At 40.6% G+C, this 25,075-nt stretch overlaps 1 protein-coding gene across 5 annotated transcripts in view; it reads right to left on the bottom strand.

The window, feature by feature from the left end:
• Nucleotides 1-25,075, bottom strand: part of Dnm3 (dynamin 3) — a 471,739-nt gene that overhangs the window by 89,619 nt on the left and 357,045 nt on the right. For all 5 annotated transcript variants that reach the window (XM_075988409.1, XM_075988405.1, XM_075988406.1 and 2 more), the window contains one exon: nucleotides 924-1,035. In XM_075988409.1, the coding sequence (XP_075844524.1) occupies nucleotides 924-1,035 (112 nt within the window). The remainder of the gene's footprint in view (nucleotides 1-923; nucleotides 1,036-25,075) is intronic.

Consider the following 25,075-nt stretch of genomic DNA (forward strand, 5'->3'; position numbering starts at 1 on the left):
TGAAAGTTGGGGAAGCTAAACAGGCTAATAGTCAGCACGGAGAGCCAAGTAGGCACTGTGAAAGTCATGCTGCATTAAGTCATCAGGGGTCAATCTTAGCAGGCTAGTTCTGAGAAGAGACGTGGATTTGTGGCAAGTTATAGGGAGCAGCATGTGGGTGGAGAGGGATGGAGAAAGAAAGGAGAGAGACAAAGAGAGGGAAAGAGAGGAGGAGGGGAGGGAGAGAGAAAAGGGGAGGGGGAGAGAGAGAGGGAAGGACAGAGAAAGAGCGAGACTGTGAAAGGCTGGCACACGGTGTCGGTTGGTGTGAGCAAAGACACCAGAGGGACTTCTGAAGTCTAATTTCAGAGATGTCTGTGTAACATTACATTTTGTAAAGAGCACAAAGACAAGGTCTGTTTATTAACACAAGGAGAGAAGTGTCTCCCAGACACTTGAAGTATATTAATAAAGATAAGTGGGAAGAGCTATGTATTTTTTCTCTTCTTCACACTCACAGTGACATTATCCAGAGTCTGAATCAGACATGACTAGGGATACAAGTAATACTGACTTTTATAAAAATAAGTATATACACACACATAATCATTATGATGAATGATAGTATACTAGTATTATAACAGCTGTGAGGTAATATATAGAAGACATCAAATTTTTAAATAGAACTAAAATATTTCTAAAAGCACATATTTTGAAGCAGAATGGTACTTTTTTAAAATCAGATACATTGGTTAGTTTTTGAAGAAATCTGATGGAGAGAAAAGTAATCAAAATACTCATGTATAAATAATAAGGCAGTATCAGTATAAAAGGGGTGGAATTAAATTTAAAAGTATTTGTTTCACTAACTTAGAGAAATTGATGCATTTTCTTCAACATGGTATGCAATGGTACTTTTTAGATAAAAAAAAAATCCAACTTACTAAAGATTTATCTGGATAGACCCCAGCTCTTAGCAGAGATGCCTTCCAGCTGTCCACATCCTCCTGGGAATCACAGGCCAGCTCCAGGAAACGATAGTCTTTGTATACATTCCTAGAGTTTAAAAAAAATACATGCATTTAGCTATGAACCAAATTCAAAATGATCTCAGAGCGCTGCAGACACGGATGACAGTTCCAAAGGTTAGTTCCCTGAAAAGCGCTGAACGCGAGCACAAGCCGCTCACTGTATTTTAAAATAACGAGCGAGCTCCGATGTGTACTTCTCAGAGGATTCTTTTTAATAAATCATACAGGAAAGACCTCACAGTTATTTACAGTGCTGAGATTTAAACTAAAGAGCCTGTAGAAAGGGGATATCAATTTTTAAATAAAATTACAATCTTCTTTTTGCTCCAAGAGTGCACAGGAAGGAACTCAATGGGGGGACAGTTACCTAGCAGGGGAGACCCCCTGTGTTCCATTCCTAGCTCCACAGCACTGGGGATATGTGCTGACTGGTGCTGTGCTCTGGAGAAAGCACTTGCCACTGTCCAGTAATTAGGTCAGTTTTCTTCCTATATAATAGCTTATAAAACTTGGAAAAGTATAATAATAATTCTATAAATCTAAAAAAAAAAACAAAACAAAAACCTACAACTTGGCTATATTCAGAAACAGATACTCCTCTGGGTGTGAAAAGCCTGGTCACTTGTACTGAGAGGTGAGGTGCCTCTTGGTGTCAATTATAACCAGGACAATGCTGGAGTTTTCTATTTTCTTCCAGATAATAAAACGACACATAGTATGTAATGAATACCAACACTAGAAATTTGGAAACGAGACAAAAGAACAAGAATAAGGATAACCAAGCATGTTCCACTGCTCATAGATAACCTTGTTTTCTTATAATTTTCCATTCTGACCATTTTTGATGCTGAGGTTCCCTCTTTCTCCTGTCTGCTCTAGTGCTGTTTTAGTCCCATGGCGCTGGGGTCTCCAGAATGCTGGGGTCTCCAGAATGCTGGGACTCCTGTTGCAACTGGGCTGTTCTTTAACAATGGCCTCTCTTCACAGGGCCAAGCCTCAACTCTCTGCATGACCCCTTCAATCCAGGGCTCCAGCGGCTACTGAGGTTATACCTTCAGCCATGGCTTGCCTTGGTGTCTCACAGTGTCAAGCCTCAGCTGCTCTCCATGACCCCTTCATGCCTTCAAACTTGTACCAGCCGAGAGACTCTTAACAAGGTCAGCTGTCAGCACAAGGTACAACCTTGGCCGCCTCTTGAACACAACTTCTGTGTGCTGACCCAGAGGAAACACTTCCCAGAAGATTTCACCTCAGTGATGCTGGTCTCTTCTTAATCATCACTAATTTCTCAATTCCGGCTGGCCAGCATCAATTGTCCCAGTAAAGCAAAGGTTTTATTGGTCTCTTGTTAATAGTGGCTGATTCCTCAGCCCCAGATGACCAGAACCACAGATTCTTAATTTAAAAATCAAAAGTCCCCAACAGAGACTTTGCCTGCTTCTGAAACAGCAGTTTTCAACCCGTGGGTCACATATCCTGCAGATTAGATATTTATGATTTATAATAGTAGCAAAATTATAGTTTTGAAGTGGCAATGAAATTTTATGGTCGAGGGTCACCGCAGTATGAGGAACTGTGCTAAAGGGTCTCAGCATCAGGAAGGTTGAGGACCACTGACCTAAAACGTCACAAGCCAGGCCCCCATCACTACTTTCAGCACCATCTCTAATCCTCCAGGCCAGGTTTGAACAGTTCACAGGGCTGTTGAAAAAGCCACTGAAAACCTTTCTAGCCTAAAGTTCCAAAGTCCCTCTACAATCCTCCAAAAAACAACATGGTCGTGTCTATCACAGCAATTCCCCACAGTCCTGTTACCAATTTCTGTCAAAGGATTCCTATAACTGTGATGAAACACCATGGCCAAAAGCAGTGTGGGGAGGGAGGGCTTTATTTCACTTACACTCCAGGTAATAGCTCATCACTGAAAGTAGTTAGTTCAGGTACGACGAGACAGAGCTGATGCAGAAGGCATGGAAAAACACTTTTTACTGGTTTGTTCCCTGTGGCTTCCTCGGCCTCCTTTCTTATAGAACCCAGGAATAACTGCACCCACAATGGCCTGGGCCCTCCCCTACCAATCGTTAATTAAGAAAATGCCCTCTAGGCTTGCCCAGAGTCTGATCTCATGGAGGCAATTTCTCAACTTCGGTTCCCCCCGTCAGATGACTCCAGCTTGTGTCAAGTTGACATAAACCTACCCAGCACATGCTCTATTCATTTCATGTCCCTCTTTTTCACTTACTGTTACATCATGGTCATTTATATGCCATAAAGTCTTGAGAAACAGAAAATTATGATGGTATAGCATTCATCAGTATAAATGTATAATGATTTACTGAACCTTCTAGAGTAATGAAATAATTTCATCTTTGCTTTTGCCAATGTAAATGGCATGTCGCCCACGACTGTCACATTTAATGCTGTTGCTTTTTTTTTTGAAGATTTCTATAGTTACAGAATGAAAATTTATGATTACTTGATGGATAGTTGGGGATATTACTGTCATGTTTTCAGAAAAAAATAGTTCAATTTCAATGGGTAATAGCAGTATTTTTCTTTTCTGCTTACTCCTGTTTGACATGTTTTCATTTGGGCCTAGCAGTCCCATTTCCACTAAGCCTAGAAGGCAGTCAAGTTTGAGTCTTCTGTCCAGACCTTGCCTAGACTCATACAGGCAGAGTCACACAGCTTCTCCACTTGAGTATCTCATGGAAACAAACAGCAAAGTGAGCAACTGAACTGGTGACATCCAGCTCGCCTTTCTCCCCCGCTCCCTATTCCAGGCAGTTGTGGTGTAAGCCAGAGACGACGCAGATAATTTTGATATCTACACACTGTACTTCCATCTTACCACCAAGGAGTGCCTTCCTTTGACATGAGCCACCACCTCACCATTAGCTGTCTTCTGAACTATTACGTCAGGCTCTTCACTGGTCTCCCAGCAACACACTGCCCTTTCCATTGGTTCTATGCACTCAATCCTTATGGCCTCCTGAAAACATGGCTCAGTTATTTTACTCTAATGATTGTATGCATTTGAGAATAAAGACTACAGGTGGTGTCTTAGGGTTTTATTGCTCTGAAAAGACACCACGACCATGGCAATGCTTCTAAAAGAAAGCACTTAATTGTGACTAGCTTACAGTTAGGAGGGTTCATCTAGTGAGATCACGGCGGGAAGTATGGCAGCACACAGGAAGACATGGTACTAGAAAAGGAGCTGAGAGGTCCACATTTGGATCCTGGATTAGCAGGCTGCAGCAGGAAGAGCAAGTGAATTTGAGTTTCTGAAACCTCAAAGCCTGCCCACAGTGACACACTTCCTCCAACAAGGCCACACCTGCTGATAGTGCCACTCCCTGTGAACCTATGGGGCCATTTCATTCAAATCACTGCTGGTATGCTGGCTCACAAAGCCTGGTTTATTGAGCGAGTTCCAGGACAGCCAGGGCTACACAGAGAAACCCTGTCTCAGAAAAAAAAGTAAAGATAAAAAACCAAACTTGAACTATGTACTCAAGGATAGTCCTTACATCACATACAAAGCAAGAATATGACTTACATAGAGAGTAATAAAGTCTAAATACTTCCCAACTCTAAGGGGGAGCAGTGCACAGCTGCTGGAGACTGGCTGACCCTAAATATCTTACTATTTAGGAAAGAAAGAGAAAAAGGAAAAGCCAGTATTTCTTTGTGGAAATCTTTAAAAGATTGAGACATAAAAGCAGATAATTCATGTAGGTTAAGATTATTGGTGAAGCAGACAATAAAAAATGACACATAAGGACAAACACATCCACAGGTGTTTTTCCCTTCCCAGGAGCTACTACTACACATAATCCTAAATATTGAGGAAATGGGAGAAAAGTATGCAAGATCCCAAAGAGAAAAGGAAGGGTCCACAGCTACGAGTATAGAACAAACTGAAATAATATAGATACCGGATGTTATATGGAACCCAGTAGTGAGATATCAGAATATAAAAGAAATTAATAAAATCCTGATAATCTGCCATATCCAAATTTACTCAGAGTTAGACTATCCAAAAATGTAACAAAATACATACTAAAGGCCAGTGAGATGGCGCCCATGGCGGAAGGAGAGAGGCGACTGCAGAGAGGTCTCCTCCAACCTGTACATGTACACCATGGCAGACACAGGCCTCCCCACATGTACGTACATACATACAAGCATACATACATAAAATAAAAATAGTTCAAAAACCACACCACTATGATTAAACGAGTCACCTTGTTTAAAAGGCCATTGCTAACTTCAGGATACACAAAAATCAACAGATTTTCACAATACTAACAATAATGTAGAAACTGAAACGGAAGATTAGGAGTAAAGCCTTTAAAACGTGTAGAAATACTTAATCTGATTACATGGTGCCCAAAGCTATGATTAGGAAGTCAGTAGGTGTGGTCACGACAGGAGGCGTAGTCATGCGACAGAGTTAACACCCAGAAGCACTGAATAACTCCGTGAGTTTTGTGACTTAACAGCGATTCTCCACCAAATCCTTAAAATATTTTCATTAGAGAGGCTGACCACCTATAGCCTAAATGATGCTGTTTGTTTTAAAGTCATCATTGACAGTATAAAACAGAACCCAACATTTTATTACCTGTTACGTCAATGGCTTCTCACTTTTATTTGCATTTACCTAACATCCCATCTTTTCTCTTTTGGCTTTTTTTTTTTTTTAAACTTTTACCTTTTTTATTTTTCAAAGTACTTATTTGCTGAGAAATCCAAAAAGTATAACTGGACTTTATTTTTTCATCCCAAGCTGAAAACCATCACCTCTGATTAGGAAAGTCTCTGTGATGTTTATTTCTTGTCATGGCTTTATGTTTGCTCTCAGCTTTGTCATGCTGAGACCCATTTTGCTTTTAAAAAAAATCTTTATTTTACTATTTCCTTTGTTTATATTGAGAAATAAACTGCCTTTTTGGCTTTGACATTTTTCAGCAGTTCCCAGTTCTCGGTGAAATTGATCATCTTTCAGTTCGCACATCACTCTTGAGTTCATTTTTGCATAGATGATGCTCAGTCATAAAGCAACAACCCCTCGGGGGCTGGAGAGATGGCTCAGATGTTAGGTGCACTGCCTGCTCTTTCAGAGGACCTGGGCTTGGTTTCCGGCATTCAGAAGGTGGTCCTCAGCTGTGTGTAACTCCAGTTCCAGGGCATCTAGTGCCCTCTTCTGCCCTCTGTGGCGACCAGGCATACAAGTGGTGCACAGAGGTACATGTAGGCAAAACACCCTTACACATAAGATAAATCTACAAAATAAAATGTCACCCTCTGACTTATGGAGGCATTTTGAGGCTGCCACTTTCCCCACAGCACTGGCTGATTTGACTAAACGCCCTGGCCTAGATTATTTAAGCACTGCTGTTGTGTCTTTTAAGAATTTGATTTTGTTTTCACTTCTGGGTTTGCTTTTTCCCATTTAAGCAATTATTCGGGAGGAACTTCATATTTATCATGTTTATCTTGAGTAAATATTTATTGTCAGTATTTCCCCATTTGGACCATTTTCCTAGGACTCATTTCTGAGTTGGCTTCACAGCACAGCTGGATGTCTGGACTCTGGTGGGCACACACCCGCTGTTTCTCAGGAGATGCAGCATCTCAGGAGATGCGCAGAGGCTTCTTTGGGCCATCCTCGCTGGTATAGATGAGTCACTGATATATATTTTAATTCAGTTCAGTTATGAATTTTACAAGCAGTTGACTGACAGCTCCAGCGGTTTTGACTTTTGAGGAACAGCAATGGATAGAGGGAAAACTGGTTTTTGTTTTTTTAAAAAAACCATTTTGTGAGAGAAGCTACCCCACTGAATCTCTATGGAAACCCTGATAACTGGGCCAGAGAGCTGTTTTCATAGATGAGGAAACAGATTCAGAGAGAGCCGGAGGACTTCGCCCAGATCATGGGCCAGATAAACAGTAGAACCAGGACCTCCCATTGCCCTTGGCCTATGGCCTCTATACTGTGACTGAATGTGTGAAACAACACATCAGTGAACGAAAACAGAATGGAATAAACTTGGGCAGTGCTTATGTTGAAAATCATGTTTTCCATTTCTGACCAGATTCTTGACTTTTATAGACAACACAGAATATAAAACTTTAAAGAGAGAAGCCACAAGAAGTAGAGTGAGTAATTTTAAATAAGTTGGGATAGAGTTAGAGGAAATACGCTGTCCACTTACAAGGATAAAAATCCATTGTTGGAAAGTTAAAAAGGCTACACCTTTGCTCTCGAGCAGAAAGGGTGGGAGGTTATTAAAAGAGAATTAAAAAATGCAGTACTTCGAAATGATCTAATTAAATCTCTGCCCATTCTCTAATTTTAGCTGCTGCTTCTTTCGTTTGGAGCTACGTCCACCGCACAGCAAGGGCCCGCTTGAGATGGGGAGGTCCTTTTGAGAGTCCCTGGCCAGCTGGAAGGCAGGAGAAGCAGAGCGGGCCCAGACTTTCCGTGCTCTGTGAGCAGCTCTGAGGAATCCAGTTTTGGATCCATCACACTGACCTTTCTCCAGAGTATTTTCTTTCAGGGCTTCTTCACATGGAAAATCTTATTTTTTCCCCCTTAAAGGACAGCCAAATTCTTGAGAGGGAAAATAATTATCTGGTTGAAACATTAGAAGAAGGTCAAAGGCTTCTGGTGGCTTTGGCAGCATTGTCCCTACCCATTTCTGAAGCCTCATCTTAGGCTGTGTCTAGACAGCCAAGGGGAGCTGGACACAGGTCTGAGACACTGAGCTGGGCTGATTTACTGGAAGGCTCATAAATTCTGCCCAGGAAGCTTCCAGGTTCTCACCACATGTTGTAGCTGCAGAGATAACCCACAGCAATTTGTACCGACTGCATTTTTTTTGTTTAGTCTATTTCGGCTGCAATCATGCAGATATGAGCTTCGGAACGATTCCACTCTGAAACCGAGTTATGTGTTTTACAGTTGGAAGAACTGAAAGTTGTCGCGATGCTGAGCAAGAAGGGGAGAAAGGCTCACCCCTGAGGTAAAAAGGCTTCGAAGAGCTTTGCTCAAGTGAACAGACTCCAGGGTGAGCTCATGTTTTGATTAGATGTGAAAAAAAATGTCTTCCATGTCAAAGGGCTGCTTTTGGCTGTTAAAAATATGAAGGTTAAGTTCCTGGTTTCTTTTTTCTATGTCTCTTCAAACATCTGATACCAGCTATTAAACAACTAAGGAAGATATTTCGAAATAATATCTTAACAAATTCCTTTTTGTAATTATTGAATTGTTTGATAAAGTTTTTAGGAGTGGAGTTTGAATTTGCTGAGCCTCAAGGTCTACAGAAAGCTCCAGCATTTAGCGCACATCATCAAACTGGTTTTCCAGGAAGGCTGCACAGCCTGACATAGAGAGGATATCAGGACAGCTTCTTCCTTGCCACCATTCAAAACCACTTTTTCCAGCATCTATGATCTGAAAGTTCATTCACGAGTTCTGGCTGACTAATTGGCAATTTTGGGTGCCTAAAGAAATTGAACCATATTGTCAAATGTTTATTACTTATTTTTGGTCTTAACTAAGTGGTTATAAAATGTGCAGTACATAATTTAAGCTATAGACTTGTCTGGTGAATGTAAAACAGGCTTAATAAATTATTAAAAATCTTGACTTAATATGGGCACAACAGTGCAAGGTCTGTACTATCAACTCATGGAAGACCGAGGCAGGAAGATGGGGAGTTTGAGGCCAGTCAGGGCCACACAGTGAGACCATGACTAGAAACCTTTATGGCTTCATAAACATATCTTGCATGGCAGGTGTGTGTGTGTGTGTGTGTGTGTGTGTGTGTGTGTGCATGTGTGCGTATCCCAAGCCTTCCAGTCTCCAAGCCAGTACCATCAAACATTTCTCATCTTTATTTCTAGACAATGTAGCATCCTTTCTGGTTCAATGTATATGCTCCAATTTAATATGGTTTTCTGACAGTGAGATGCAAGCAATTATCCCAAACCTCTCAATGGAATATTATACTTATGCAGGAAAGGAGATTGGTGGACTTGGGGGCTATTTTTCATGATAGTACCCTTGTCTCTTAATAGAGGCTTGATAAACATAGTAATAAATAATAGAGTGGAATATAGCAAAGACCATGAACATCTGGTAACAATCTAGCTTGTACCATTCATCTTTGTGTGTGTGTGTGTGTGCGTGTGCATGTGCGTGTGGGTGTGTCTTCATGCTTCCAGTGCTGAAGTTAAAGACATGGTGCTGGGGATGTGAACTCGGCGCTCATGTTTGTACAGTAAGCATACCTACAGAGACACCTCCCCAACCCTTGCTTCATTCATCTCACATGACATTACATAAAGCAACCCCTCTGAATCTCAGTTCACTTACTAATAAGATGTGGCTATCATCTTTTTCAGGATAACTATAAGGAAAAATAAGATTATGCATCTCAAGACCTTACTGAACATAACACACGAGCAAAATGCAAATTCGTTTTTAAAAATTAGCGTGCAATTTTTATGGTTGTCTTTGGAGATTTAACATGTGGCTTCCTATAAAACCAGGATTTTAAACACAGGAGTATGATTTGCAATTGTTAATTTGTTTAATAGAGTTAGTTTAGACCCATTATTTCCTTCTATTAAGATATTTTAGTTCTCATTCTGGCAAAAATGTACTTGCAATTTTTTCTGCTTACACTGACATAAATATTCCTATGGCATCAACCTACTCGTTGGTGGTTATGTCTCAATGGAAAGGGTCCTAGAGTCACATGTTCCTTTAAGCAGTTGTTACATTAACTTTTCCTGGTGAGACCTCAACCAAGACTGTTTCCCCCAGGGTGAGCATCAACGACAGACGAAAGCAACCATACCATCCATGTCTAAGGCAGCTTTTCCTGCCTGGAACTCCCAGTGCACCCCAACACTGTTCACACTTAGCTGTTTGTCTTGCATCATCCCTCATGAGAAATAATACAAGTCATCAATAAAACTGATCAGCATTCTTTCCAAGAAATCCCTCAGATCATTTTCACTTGCAGCTGCAGAGACTCTTCCTCTTAACAGAGCTTGAATAATGAAGTGGCCAATCCCTCTGCTCGTGCTCTGTGCCCATGTCTTCTAATGCTTTATACAACTAAAATATCTATAACCATTCACTTCATCGCCACTGAAAAGCGTCTTCCCTTGTACTCCTTAATCATCAGCATGACACACTCACTTGCCATAAGGACATCCATCTTAAGGCATGTTCGCATTCTCTCCCACCTCCACTCCCAAGAATTGTCCCATTTATGTCAAATTTGTAGCAAAGATCCCTGAATTCTTTCCTCCATTCTCTTCTTTCAGTGCTTCCCCAGTGCTGCCCCCAGCCCACTACCGCTGCCATGAGTAAAATGATACTGCTCCTCTGCAAGAAAGCTCTCATCCAAGTCACAGATGTATCTCTATCTGTACTTTATCGCTCTGTATCTGTATCCGAATTGATCTATATCTGTATTTATATCTATGCCAACGCAACTGTCAACCCTCTGATTTTCTGCTGCTGGGTTTTATCACAGCACTGGCATTGCGGCCACTTGCCTCTCTCTTCAAGGACTGTTTTCTCAAGACTCCCATGAACTCATACAGTAGAGTGAGAACTCATGATAAAAAGTTAAACAGAGAAGAACCACCAACCCATCTTAATTGAGGTATAGGCAGATGTCAACTCACAGTAATAATTACACACTATTTACTAAACAAACAAAATAATATCACACTCTGGATTGAAACTCAGTACATGAAACCAAACTCCATCCAGGAGCAAAATTCATACTTATGTATGCCTTATTAAAAAACAGAAAACAACAACAAAAGGCTACATTGGTAGCACTGAAGTTAAGTTGGAAAATTACAAAGCTATACAAAAAAATATAGAATTTTTTAAAATCAGGAGTTAATTATACAAATCAAATATGTCCTGGGTAAACTTAAGAGGTTGTTCTTAGATGAATTAAATGATGAAACAACACTGATATAAAAGTTGAGAAAATAAACAAAACTAGAAACGAAATCTACAATTCAACGGACCGAGGATTCAGAGATGCCAAGTCTACTTTTATGATAGTAAATTTATAAGCATCAATTATGTCAATTGTGGGCTCTATTTCTAAGAACTACACATAAATTGAAATAATAAAAGTATAAGAGATTAAACCTAAAGTATAAACAGGGAACAATTTATTCAAAACAGTTGTTGTCTCAGCCTTGTCTTTTTACCTCTCCTCCTTTTAGACATGGGAAAGGTTCTCTTGTATACTAATTATTAGAACAGAAGGACAGGGAGAGACCGAGGGGACACGAGAGCAAAAAGCCCCTCACTCTGGACTTGCCTTTGTCTTTCCTACTGACTATGATTCAAGAAGCATCAACAAAGCTGATAAAAATTGCCTATGGGTGTTCTCCTAAGGACACCATAAAGAAGGATGTGATTTCACTTTGGAGGCAGTTTCTAACTTGCTCCACACAGACCAGAAGCTGACTATGAACTCAGACTTTAGGACTCACAACAGCTCCCCTGCTCCATCTCTTGGTCCAGTGTGGCATCATGCTTCATCTGAAGTACAGTAAAAGCCTCAACGCCTGCACTGGCTCCATCCACACTCTACTTTGCTCCTCAGCCTACCACATTGTTCCCCATCAGCGGCTTCTTTTGGCATCAGGATGAAGACAATAATAAACAACCTACGTGTGGCCTGTGGGGTCATCAGTGCCTAGGGTCACAGTGGGTCACAGTCTCCTCCCACATGTTCTAATTTTAATTTTAACTGTCCCAAGATTCTCAAAATGGAGAGGTCATGCCAGTATAAATTCTTGTACAAGCTGTGATTACCAGTTGTAATTAAGTGATTGTTTTTGCTGTTGATGTCCCCCATTATAGTAAACGCTTTCTGGAAGCAGGAAATATGTTTGTCTTGTTGACAGAACAGAAGTACACCATTGGTGCTCAGTAAATAACCCCCATTCATGAACGACCAACTGAAGTAATCCATCATTGCTTGGTAAATAACTTCCATTCATAAACGACGAACTGAAGTACAGCATCATTGCTCGGTAAATAACCCCTATTCATGAATGACCAACTGAAGTATGTCATCATTGCTCCGTAAATAACATCCATTCATAAACGACCAAGTATACAATCATTGATCAGTAAATAACTTCCATTCATAAATGACCACCGAAGTATACCATCACTGAAGCCTGAGCTGGCTCAGCCTCTTTCCCTTCTTAATATATTTTCCTTGTCTCTCAATATGAAGATCAGTTCCACCATTTAAATCAGAGGCTATCTGTGTGCCTTTGTCTGGAAGCATTGTGATTCATTGCCTCTGAGACAAGTTTCTTTGGTATAAGTTGATTCGACATATAACTACTGCTATATCTTTTGTGTGTGTGTGTGTGACAGTGAAAAACAAGATAAAAGAGGACAAATAAAAAAATAAATATGACAGCTTAAGTAAAATGTAAGAAATGAAGTTTGTGGAAATCACATTTACTGTGAGTGCAGCTGCAGTGTTACCTGAATACCCACCGGCCCTGGTCTGCTCTGGCAGCCAGTGCCATGGTGCCTACCCATGCCAGCCTTACTCACAGGCATGGCTGATGAACTGGGAGCATGGGTCTCGCTTGTAACTGGGGATCAAAAAGTAGGTAGTTTCAGTTTAACTGGTAAAAATTCTCATGGTTGAAAATGCTTAATATTCAAATATTCTTCCTCAGATTCAAACGCTAATCTGATGTCCCGAGAAGGTACCAAAATAAAAATAGAAAAGCTGGGAGTGGCTAATGAGTGGGAACTTGATCTTCTGGCCTGGTTCCTCAGCCTTCATTGTTGCCTCTTCTCAAGAGGCGGGAGGCTGGCTGGTTGGATTGGTGACTTTTAAAGGGGAAATTGAGCAAGCTGTGCCTGCAGGACCCAGGCATTCTCTCCCTTCCCAGATGTCCTGGTGAGTTGTGTCCTCTGGTGGAGCTTGTGGTTGCTCAGCTGTGGTTGGGATAACTGAGAGCTGAAGTAGGGACAAGAAATTTGGCCTCAGAACTGAAGCCATTTGTCTCCTGCCATAGCTGTTTGTTTCCTGTATACTCCTCTAAAATTGGCAACAGCAACAATTTTTACTTGAGAGGGAAGTCAAGGATGTGATGAAGTTGTCCCCTTCCCCCAACTCCACATGTGAGACGGCTTTGGTGGGGAGATTACTGGTGGTTGTCCTTTTCCAAGGGTTAAAGATGAAGCAACAGGAGGCCTGGGGGAAAATGCCCAGTAGGCAGTTGGAGACATGGGGTTGGTGTCTCAGGCTAATAAACAACCACCACCCTGCCTGTGGTTGTGACGCTGGATGCCATGTGAATTTGTTTATTTTATTTTAATACAGCTTATTAGCTTTGTTAAGCTATTTCCCCATAGGAGGACAAGCCAAACAGCCACTGGTCATGTGTCTGCTCGGGCATAGCCAATAGCAGGCGAATTAGCCAATATTACAATATCGTTAGAAAAAAGTTGTTGTTGCAATGCAAACTTCATTTAGCCTGGAGCAATGAAAGACATTAGAAGGGGATCAAGGCAACTGGTGAAGAAAGCATGGAAAGAACCACAATTATTCTTAGTCTGCCTCATTTATTAGCTCATAAAAGGTTGCGGTAATGGCCTGCTGAAGCTGAACATTTTTAGAATCTGAAGAATAAATCCAGAGTGGTCATGGGCTCATGCCAGCCATGTTTTATCACATGTTAGGAAAGGGTACAGTGCAGGCTATGTTTGCCTGCCCCCTTCCCTTCCACATTTGTTATTTTTGAGGATGGTTCTTTGTGTCACCTTTCATTCAAGTTATTGACTAAGTAATAACAGTGACTATTATGTAAATATAAAATATGACTCACTAAAACCCCTAAAGTATGAAATTTATGAAGAACCACCAACACAAGGGAAGCATCATGTCTCCTGGCCAGTGTCCTATAGATCAAGAAGCCAATTACACAAAATAAAAGAAAGCAAGACCAATGCCAAGATGATTGGCAGTTCAGGTTTATTTTTCACTCCCAAACACCTAGAGAGAGTTAGATGCGAATTGGACGCATGGTCCCATGGAGTCACATGCAGTTTGACTCTGCTATACCTCACTATGAACTTGACACACTGCAAGCACGAACCTGTGTAGGGTTCTAGGTATATTCATACATGTCAGTAAGTTTGCTGCGAATAGTGGGTCAAACTAGGTCTCCAGGAAGCCTGGCTATTTGGTAACTTTTGTGGCAGGGAAAATTCACTTTGTGTATCAGTTTTCAATAAAATAGGGTGGAACTGAGTCTAAAAAAGAACAGAGAAAGAAATCATATTCTTAATTTAAAAAGGAACAAACAAGTGTTTCCATGGCAACGTGTGTTTTGCATGAATGAGTGATATTTAGACAAACAGAAGATGGTGGCAGCGGTGATGCTCTGTGGTCAGGAGCTCCGTGGCACGTCTTTTATTCATTTAGACCTTTGCATGCACTATTTACTCCCTCCTCTGACCTCACCGTTGGCGAGCCTCTACCCAGCCTCACACCAACCACTCAAATTCCCCTTCCCCTGAGTCTTTCTTGGTCATCATTAACTGCATTAATTATTCTCTCTTCTGTATTCCTTTAATGCTTTGCTCATACATCTCTTGAATTTAACTACCCTCAACTTGGGCCATCTTCACCCCTCAAGTTGGCAAACATACGAGCAAAAGCTAGAGTTGATTTATAGAAAGTTAAGGATGAAACATTCATCGTGAACTAATAAAAGCAGTAGCAGCCCATGTCTTCAACCTGGAAGTTTCTATCAAAAGGCTCCTCCATACCAGGTCTCTTTTTAAGAAATAATAAGAGGTTGCATTGTGTATCTAATTACATGACATGCTCTGTATAGGGGATGTCAGGGTATTTACTCTTGATTGATTTAGTAAATGTGTGTTGAGAAGCTAGACACCGGGCATTATCAAGCTAGGTTGAGGGGTACCTGCTGATTGAGAGACATAGGAGCCCTGTTCTCATGAATCTGATTTAACAGCTTTATGTATAGGCGCCATAGTGATTGGAATGTTGACCCTAATTATTTATTTAGATTTTACTGTCAGGGTAACAAGTAAATCCCAATGACATTTCCCTCTTCCTCCTAAAATGAGACAAAAACCAGACATCTGTTTTATTCCAGTAAACCTCATCATTTCAACAATTACTCAAAAGACTGAAAATAATTCATAACCTAGATAAAGGTTCTTTAAAAAGCCCCTAGTGGTTTTTTGAAATTTGTTTTTTAAATATGTACACTACAAAGGAGTCTTTGACTAGGCAGCTGCTTCAAAAAATAAAAAACCCAACGATTTCATGTCTTACGACTAACTTTAAAATGGAGATGTCTTTGCCTTCCAGGAAAATTCAGCAGCTGCAGGAGTATTTCACTCTCTTTCTTTCGTATTTTACTGGACTTAATTTTAAGTGAAAAAAATAATATATATATAAAAGAGAAAATTGTATGCAACACAGAGCGAAAGTATTACAAAACAAGCAACAGCACATTTTTAACCACAAGGAAAACACAAAGGAAACCTCTTGTAAAAATCAGCTGAGGAAAGAGACGACAGAGCACGTTCCTAACGATGCTCACCTTATTCCTGCCAAGCTGGGACAAGGAACCTCCCAAACCTCAGTAAAATCGACACTGACTCTGATTTCTACAGGCATGAGGACACTCAAGGAGAGACTGAAAAGGCTTTAGGAAGCAGCGTAGAGAACCAGTTCAGATAAAGGATGCAAATAATCTCTGCCTTGGACTCTATGTAGACAAAATCCATGCAAACACAGTGCCAGGTTCAGGGTTCCAAGGCACAAGACAGTACTCATGAGTGAGGGAGATGCAGAGCGCCTTGAGGTGGCTGAAAGGTGGCAGGTGATTCTAAAATGCCGTGGGAAGGTGTGTTTAAGGTGACAACAGCAGAAAAACTTGGATATCCGCTTGTGGAATGAAAATCAGCTTTTTCTCCATTCAAAAGCTGATTTAAAATGGTTCAAGGGTCCCAACATAATACCCGAAATTTTAAAAGTGCCCATGGAAATCGATGAAGACAGAGGCAGCATATTTTTTACTAGAACTCGAACCCAGCAGGGCATGTTACCAAGAACCAACAAACAGGATTGCTTGCAATGAAAATGTCACTGCATAGCATGGGAAACAACGACCAGAATCAAGAGACAGCCTATAGAAGGTAAGAAATCCTTGCCAGCTATGTATATGACAAGCAAGTGACTCATGAACACATAAATAACTTAAATAAAACCCAACACTAAAAAATACAATCAACATAAATTTAACAAGTCATCAAAAGAAGTACTACAAATGGCTGCTAAACACATAAAAGAAAAGTTCACTATCATCAGCAATGAAGAAAACGCAAGTCTAGAGTACAAGATCTTCCCCCAGTCAGAATGGGTGTTATCAAGGAAATTAGTAATTACAATGTTAGTCAGGAAGTGCCAGGAAAAGAAATCTTTATATACTGTTGGTATGGATACAAATTAGCTGAGCTACTGTAGAAGGCAGCATTAAGATGCCTCAAAACAAAAGGCAAAGAAGCAAAAGCCCTAAAACTAGGACCATGATATGATCCTGCTGTCCCACTCGGGTATGAACCTGAAGGAATCTTATCAACACACAGCAGAGCTACCTGTGCGCACCATTTCTGATGGTTGAGTTACAGAAACAGCCTAGAGTGTATAAGGAAATGTGTAATACACAACAGAGTATTATTTGGTCAAAATAAACAATCCATGACATTTTCAGGAAAGTAGATGGAATTATATATTGATATATTAGGCCAGAAAAACATTGCACATTTTCTATCACATGTTGTAGCTATCACAGTAGAAACGAGAGAAAGACAGAAACAGTGTGGAGGGGGGCCAGTGAGTCGAAGGGGACATAGCCTAAAATGACCGTTGCTGCTAAAGATCTGAACTCTAATAATTACTTATAACTATTCTCTACAAAATAGTCCACGGTGCCAAATGACGTGCTATGTCAACAGTATAAGCTCTGAAGGACTTTGTAGAGGCAAAGAGCCGCGCAGGAGTGTGCAGCCTTCCCGCCCGGTTTGACATAGTGACTATGGAGGGAACGGGGACACTGGCTCTCATGTCATATAACATCTATTGGGGAGCCTTTCCTGGCAATTCTCTTCTTGAGATTGGCATCGTGGTGGTTAATTTGTGAGCTATGCCGGAAAGAAACCAATTTCAAACGGATGGTTCTGGAATGCATCCCATTTTTATCTCTAAGAACATTCCATCAAATCCCAGGCTTCTCTCAAGTGTCTACCTTCCTCCATTCCAATTCACGCTGTATTTTCTTAAAAACATGTTGTTCTCCATGGAACTGTCAGCAGCTCCCTTCTAAAAATCCAGCGAGACTTCCAGTCCCGTAGCTTTGAATTTTCCCCAACTGTGCTGCTGAGGTCTTACTCTTCCAATTGTCACCTCCCCCCCAAACACACAATAACTACATTCATTTTTAGTAATTTTCAATTTTGAATAGATTCTTTCCATAAAAGGAAAACTTGCTATTTCCCAAACTCAGTCTTTTATCTATCCATGGCCTCCCCTGCTCCAGTCTCCAGGTGTCAGACGCCACTCCTGAGCCCGCCTTCCCTCCACCATGGTGGTTCCTTAGGGTAACCTAATTGATGATGTTCAGCTTCAACTGCTCCTTTTAGCTGAGTCTCTCTTTCTCCCCCTTCCTCATTATATGTGTGTAAAACACAGATACTGTTAATATTCATAACCTTGGCTTTCAATGACTTTCCTTATATGATTTCATGAATATTTTCTTATTATTTCTTATTATTAACCAGGATATCTTTCAGGATGACTTCTTGAACATTTAACACATATATGTATGTGAAAGTGTGATATAAGGCATGAGGTGTTACAGAAGTATTTACTACCATATTTAAGAAATGTCTTCACACAACATGGACTTATCTTTTTAAAAATGTTGGCAGAAACTTAAGATTAAGAGAACAAAATCCACCAAGAAGCTACTCCAAAATATCAATATTTATTTTCTCTTCCATTTATTTATTCTTAAACTCCAGGCACTGATATAACAATGAAAAAACAAAAGCTGTATAAAGTACTACTAAGTACTCAGTGTTGAATAATATAGGGTAAGAGAGAGAATGTTGGTGGTTAAAACATGAAGCAGTGACATTTGAAAAGAGACATGAATTGAAGGGAGAGGGGTACAACCCACGAAGGTTTTAAGAAAGAACATTCCTGATGATTACAAAAGTCCACACACAGAGGCAAGTTTAGCACAGCCAAGAAACAAAGGGGGGAAATGTTTCCAAAGTAGGAAGAAACATGGACTAGTTAGAACTGAATTCAGAGAGACAGACGGAGAACCCATGTAGCACTTGAGAACGAGATGGTTTCGTGTGGAGCTTGGTGCAGAGACATGGCAGGGATTTAAGTGGAGAGCTGTGTGATAAAGTCACGTGCATTCCGGAGGCCTCTCTGTGATTGTGGGGTGCAGAAAACAGAGAAAGCACTGAGCTGGAAAAAAGTAGAATGAAGACGAGGGGATGAAAGGACAAAGTTGGTTACTGAGCAAACTTTCAAAGGACAGCCAGCACGTGTTTCTGAGCAACTGACTGTGGAACGTGAGGAAGAGAGCGGGCTCAGGAAGGACCTGGATGTGCTGGGTCTGAGTGGTTCAGAGAATGCAAGAGAACTACATGTGGGTGCGGAATCCAGGCTTCAGAGTTAAACTGAGCTAAGTAGGTAGGAAATGGGATATGGGTTTAATGCATAGGAGCAAGAAACTTGGACCCTAAGATATCTCATTTATTATACAATGGATACCAATGTATTATCAGAGCTATCTGGGTACATCTGAGCCTTCAGCACAGTGATGTAGGGAGAAGGTTCTCTTCTTAGTGTTTCTATGACAACACTGCTCACAAGAGTATATGGGGGTCCAACTTGAGCCTAAGACAGACAGCAACATTGAAATATCCAAGCACATGTGTTTACTAGTTAACTGGTGCTGATGTGGGAATTACTTAAGAGCAAACACGTATACACTAGCAGACTCTATGTATGCCAATATGTAAAACTTTATGCATTGGGTAGAATATTCTACTATCTACTCAGTTAAATACTTTTTTTTAAAGCTTGTGTATTTCAAACGTATAAGATTTCATTATAAACACTATATATTAAAAAGAACATTAAAATATCTCTCATCAGCTTCCAACATCCTGTGAGTCCCAAGCTTTCTCACAGAGAAATTTTACCTTGTTAAGGAGACGAAACCCCTAACCTTTTATAACATATCTTCATTCCTTCACTAAAGGGAGAGAAGTGACCCACAGTCTCGCAGAATAAATGTTTAGGAAACTAGATTGCTAGCGAAAATAAGCAAAGCAAATTTTAGCAACAGAGGGATAAAAAGAAATAGGAAAAGGAAAAGCTGGCCTGACTCCATGAGTTAAGCATAGGCAGGCTGATCTCACTTCCTGGGAAAAGTCAGAGTGACAACAGAGACTACCAGGGAAAGAACATTGTAACCTCCAAATTAAAGCCATCACTGTGGTCTGCTGGGCTGCCCTCCGGTCAGCATGTGCTGCCTTTATTATAGGGACGCTGCAGAACTTGAAAGGCGGGAAGCCAGTGTGCAGCGGGGACACGGCCTCAGACTGTGTGCTTATGCAACGAGTCACATGCTGTGACGCCTGACTGTCACTGAAGGCAGGATGCAGGAGGGGTGTTCATGAGAAAAAGGGCTAGTGAATCACAGACACCCCTGTGGCTTGTGGGAGAGCGAGTGGGGTGGTGAGCACCACCCTGAAGGTGACTCCAAACAGTAAGGTCCGCTATAAACCTTAATCTGTGATCAATACTTAGCATCTGTAATTGTTTTCTTTGTTTTTATTAGAAAAACTTGACTTTGGAGAAAGGGATATTTCATACCTCAGGAAAATGGGCTGTGTAGTATTCATTATGAACCCCTATACCATTTTAATTCTTTAGTTCTTTGAACAAACTACGAAACTATATAATTCTACCTCAGTGTAGGGATCACTATTATAGTCTACATATGAGAGTGAAGACAGCAACAGGGACAGCCAAGAGGTTGTTTTCCTTGGCACCAATCTCTCAACTCAGAAATGCTTTCCTGCAGTAGCTGGCTGGTTTGTACTGCAATCATCATTTTATCCAGACTGTATGGGTGATCTCTACACCACCTCCCAGCCCAATGTGATCTAAGGCCACAATCAATAGAACTTCAGTATGGCCTCTGTTGTTAGCCAAGGTAAATTTTCTCCCAGGAGTTTACAATCTCATGGAGTGGGGTGGACTACCGTCAAATGATCAAGTGACATTAGCATGTTGAGAACACCTCATCCTTCCAGAGTGAGACATTCTAATTTCTCTGCTAAGAACACAAAAAGACAATTCTCTTATTTTATCAATTATCTTTGGTGACTTTATATAGGATAGCTTCTGATTATTATTGATTATTTTTGCAGTTGACTGGGAAATCTTAATGGCCCATGTCCTAGGTTGGAAAGCAGAGTTTTGTTCTGTTGCATTGAAGTTGAGGTTCTCGATTCTTGGTGCTGTCTATTTGAACATATCGGCACATTCCTTAGATTCTCTGAAGACTACCTTGCAGAGACTCCTGAGTCCTTTTTACATGCCACACTTGACTGGAATCCAAGAGTCTATAAAAACTAGAGTTTGGATCGCTTTCCACAAAGCTCACAGGGCACCTCATGTTTTCCTCTTTGCAATTACTCTGCAATTTTCCTAATTACTACTAAAGTCCCGTGAAATCTTTGAGCGGCGTTTTCACCACCCAAGTGCCTCTGAGCGGCAAGACTGGCATTTGTGTGATATATTTCTGGTTATTTACACAGATGTTGAGACTGGGTCTGAGAACTGGGATTTTAGGAAATTGGGAACTTAAGAAACCTCATTTGTTGTAGTACATCACTGACAGGCAGATCCCTCTCCTTTCCTGTGTACTACAAGCCATAAATATGGATGATAAGGATCATTTGCGGGATATAGTATCCCCAACTGCATAGCCTAAAATATCAGTGGTAAGGCAGTCAAGTTCTCAGATGTTGGATAATTTTTACCTCCAACCTATTTATTTCCTCCAAGATAATTTCCAAATCATTTTTTTTAAAAAAAGAAATGTTTTAAAATTGAAATACACCCAGAAGCTCACGTTTTGAATGTTTGCTCCCTGTTGGTGTCACTGTTTTTGGAGGCTGTGAACCTGTTAAGAAGTGGAGACTAGCTGACAGAAATAGGTCCCTAGGAGGTCTTTGCAGGTTTTACCCAGCTTTTGGTTTCTGCCTCACTCTGGTTTCCGTTCTGTCAGGGTAAGAGGACATCATCCCACACATGGCCCAACTGCTGTGAACTGAGTTTTCCAACTTGTCTTCCTTTGCCATGATGACTCAACCCCCTGAAACTGTGAGCCAAAAGACCCCCTTCCCCCAAGTTCTTTCTGTTGGGTATTATGACCACAGCAAGGCAAATGTAACTAATACAACAACGGGTTATTTCTATTCCATAACAAATTAGATTTACTAAGAAACTTTACAGTAAGATCTCGCCAGTACTTGAAAATCTTGAATGTGGAGTTATCTCCCAGGTATTCTTTGTTGTCATATGTGTGTAGCTTCCCAAACAACTTGCAGGATAGCAAGACAGGCTTTCTCATGAAAGAGACTATTGTCTTCCATCTGATTTGTAGTTCTCAACTTCCTTTGTTATAGCTTACACCAATGTATCAGATAGGAAATGAGATTCTTCATTTCCAATTTTGGAAATACTTTGACCATTCTGTTCCTATGAAGAATCCCAGGGGCAAGTTGAAAGTCTTGATAATAATAATGATGAAGACACATATAAGTCTGAAAAATTATAATTAGCATGATTTCTGGATGCCAGTTTGGAAGAGGGTGTGCACACGCTATTCATACATACACATGTCCTAGATTAGGACATATTAGCAAAGTAAGTTACAAAAATTGTGGCGGTATATTTTGAGTTAAACAGGTTCGCATTTTTAAGTGAGTATGTGCCATAAAGGTCACGCAAGTCAAAAGTACTGTAAGGACTGATCGCTCACTCTGTTTTGCCCAGACAGCCCTGGTCTAATATCACATGCTATCCCAAATAATTATTAATAGTGGACCAGTTATTTTTAAGAGTAAAGATAAATTATGATCATGTCCCCTTGATGATGTGCTAACCAACTTATCCTCGCAATGGTCTTGTGAGATAGGCTGACTAGCTCAAGAGCTGCCTATTCCATTTCTGAAAAGTTCCAATGAAAGAATAAAAGAATAACATTTTTAATGTTTGAATGATCATAAGCCCCTTTCTGATAGAGAACTTGTTCTTTCTTTTCTGAGTCTTTTTAAAACACATCACAAACTCAGTTGTCTGGAAAGATAAAAAAGACACCATAGGACAACTTTCAAGACTTCCATAATTTTTGCCATGGTAAACATAAAATGCTTCAAGGAAACAGCCAATGAGAGTGTATAGGAAATGAAAATTGTAGGAATGGATGATTGGTATAATATACAGCATATGGTCTCATAGGAGGTCGGTGCCCCTGAGGAGAGCAGCGCAGGCAGCTGCTTTCTCTGCTCTTTGCCTTGACTGTGCTCTCTGGATTTTCTTGAGTTGGAAATCAGTATTTGCTTCCACGAGTTTTAGACCAGCCAAGCTCTGGGGATGAAACACTAGTCGTTCTGTGATAAGAGCTGACAGAAGTAAGCAAGGCAAAACGGCTCTAGAAGAGGAGCGTTGAGATAACAGCGCCTTCCTTGCTTTGCTCTCGCTCATGAGGGGGCTTGGCACCATTACTACAGGAAAATGCAAATGCTTTCCTTGGATCATACGAAGATGAAATTCAGTTGAAAATCACTACTGAGCAGGAATTCTAGTGACAAACTAGGAGAATTAGTGCTATCGTTCTATGGTCATGCAGAAAAGAATTGCGCCTAATATGCTCTTGAAATCTATCCGCTAATTCAACATAATTCTGTCTGTTATAGGAGATCACTGGATGATTCTACTTATGGGTCCTATACTACTGCTGTAACTAGTGCAGCTAACTCACTTGTGCCCTACAAATAGCACCCGAACAGCAGGTCACAGCGGCTAAGGATAACTAGCCTGGTCTGGGCAGTGTGGTTTACAAATTCAACATTATATTTGCGACGGCCAAGGTCAGTGCACTCCATCAGGTCCCAGAACTGCTGTCCACTGGTCTAAAATGTCGTGAGTACAGGAACGGAGAATAAGCTCTTAGAAGCATCTTATGGTAATTTGCTACCTCCATGACATGCCATGGTCAGGGGCTAATCACATTGGTAGGGTTTAGACAAATTTGGGTGTTTTAGCCTTATACTTGCAGGTACAGTAGGGCCACAGTAATTGAAAATTGTAAGAAAACTATCTTTTACCACATGAAGTTTGAAAATGTAGGGCTTTAGGATAACTATGATAATTCCAGAGGATTTCAATTTATTTTATTTTATTATTTAATTTTTTATTTTGATTTTTTGAGGCAGGGTTTCTCTATGTATCTCTGGCTGTCCTGGAACTCTGTAGACCAGGCTGTCCTCAAACTCACAGAAATCCACCTGCCTCTGCGTCCCTGAGTGCTGGGATTAAAGGTGTGTGCCACCGTCACCTAGTTTGATTTGTAATGAAGGGCATTAACCAGATAACCATATATTTATAATATATGGAATGTGTAAGTCCGTCCAATAAGAGCTCAATATTTCCTGCCTGTCGCTCGTCAGACTTCTCAGAGTAAAGGAGAAGAAAGGGAGGAAGGGAGGAAGGCAGAGAAGAAAAGAGGAACTTGACATATTTGTCCTTTGTTCCTACAGTAGTCTCCCACTTTGGGGCCTGTCCCCTTTCCCTCTGGATAGAGTTAAAGTTCAGGGGATGCGATATTCTTGGTGATAAGCAGTCCTCTTTATTTAGTCACATCTTTATTTCCCCACATCCTTTTCAACACACTAGCATCTTTCTCTTTTTCAAGCTTGAGCTTTTTAACAACTTTCCCCCCTTGAACCCACCTTTATCTGTACCAAAACTCAAAGAGAAATGGTAAATAAGAGAAACAAAAGCTTGCTCTGTGACATCTGTCATTGTTTGGTTCTCTTGTTTGGGGATGAGTGCGAAGGGTCGAATGGCAGCTTTGGTTGCTAAGTAAACCCCTCTATTACCATGCCTGAAATGACTTTGACTTTCCAGATGTGTGCTTTGAGACAGCATGTAGCGGACATACTGAAGTTCATTGGTAAGCAGTACAGTCTTAATTTTTCAAAACTAAGAGATTTAAAACCAGACTAACTTATGCAATAGGTTTCATGTCCCTTAAAGACCTGAATATAATTAATTGCTTAACTAATGTGACACCTCTAAATCATTATATCAAGTCTTGCCTAAGTGCCACTTTATAGTAATACAAATTAACAGCCCTTTGGCTGTTTCAGGATTTTCCAAAGCCTTTTCAAGGGTTTTCAAGGTCAAGGGAATTTTCATCAGATTAGCTTGGTTTTTTACTTTTATCTTGTTTAAGTATACAAGGGTGTTTTCTAGATGTCATAAGGTGTCTGATGATGTCATCACTTGACCAATCAGTGGAAGGTGAACTTACATACTCTCATGTGCTCTAGAAGTTTTAATGGCAGGCACGCACATTATTAGAGACTGACTCATTTGTCCTCTCGACTTCTGCTGTTCTTAACAGCTACTTTTGTTATACTCGCCATGACTTTTATACTTCATTATCATCTAAGAAATCATGTGAAATTCTACACGTCCCCTTGCACATGTGTGGAAATACAAGAAGTGTGTGTTCTTGTTTTTGTACCACTTCAACTTAAAATTCCCACTCTTTAAACTTTTATAAAAACTGTGTTCCTTATTTTTTAAAGATGACTTGCT

Source organism: Microtus pennsylvanicus, chromosome 10, assembly GCF_037038515.1.
Source record: "Microtus pennsylvanicus isolate mMicPen1 chromosome 10, mMicPen1.hap1, whole genome shotgun sequence".
NCBI lineage: Eukaryota > Metazoa > Chordata > Mammalia > Rodentia > Cricetidae > Microtus > Microtus pennsylvanicus.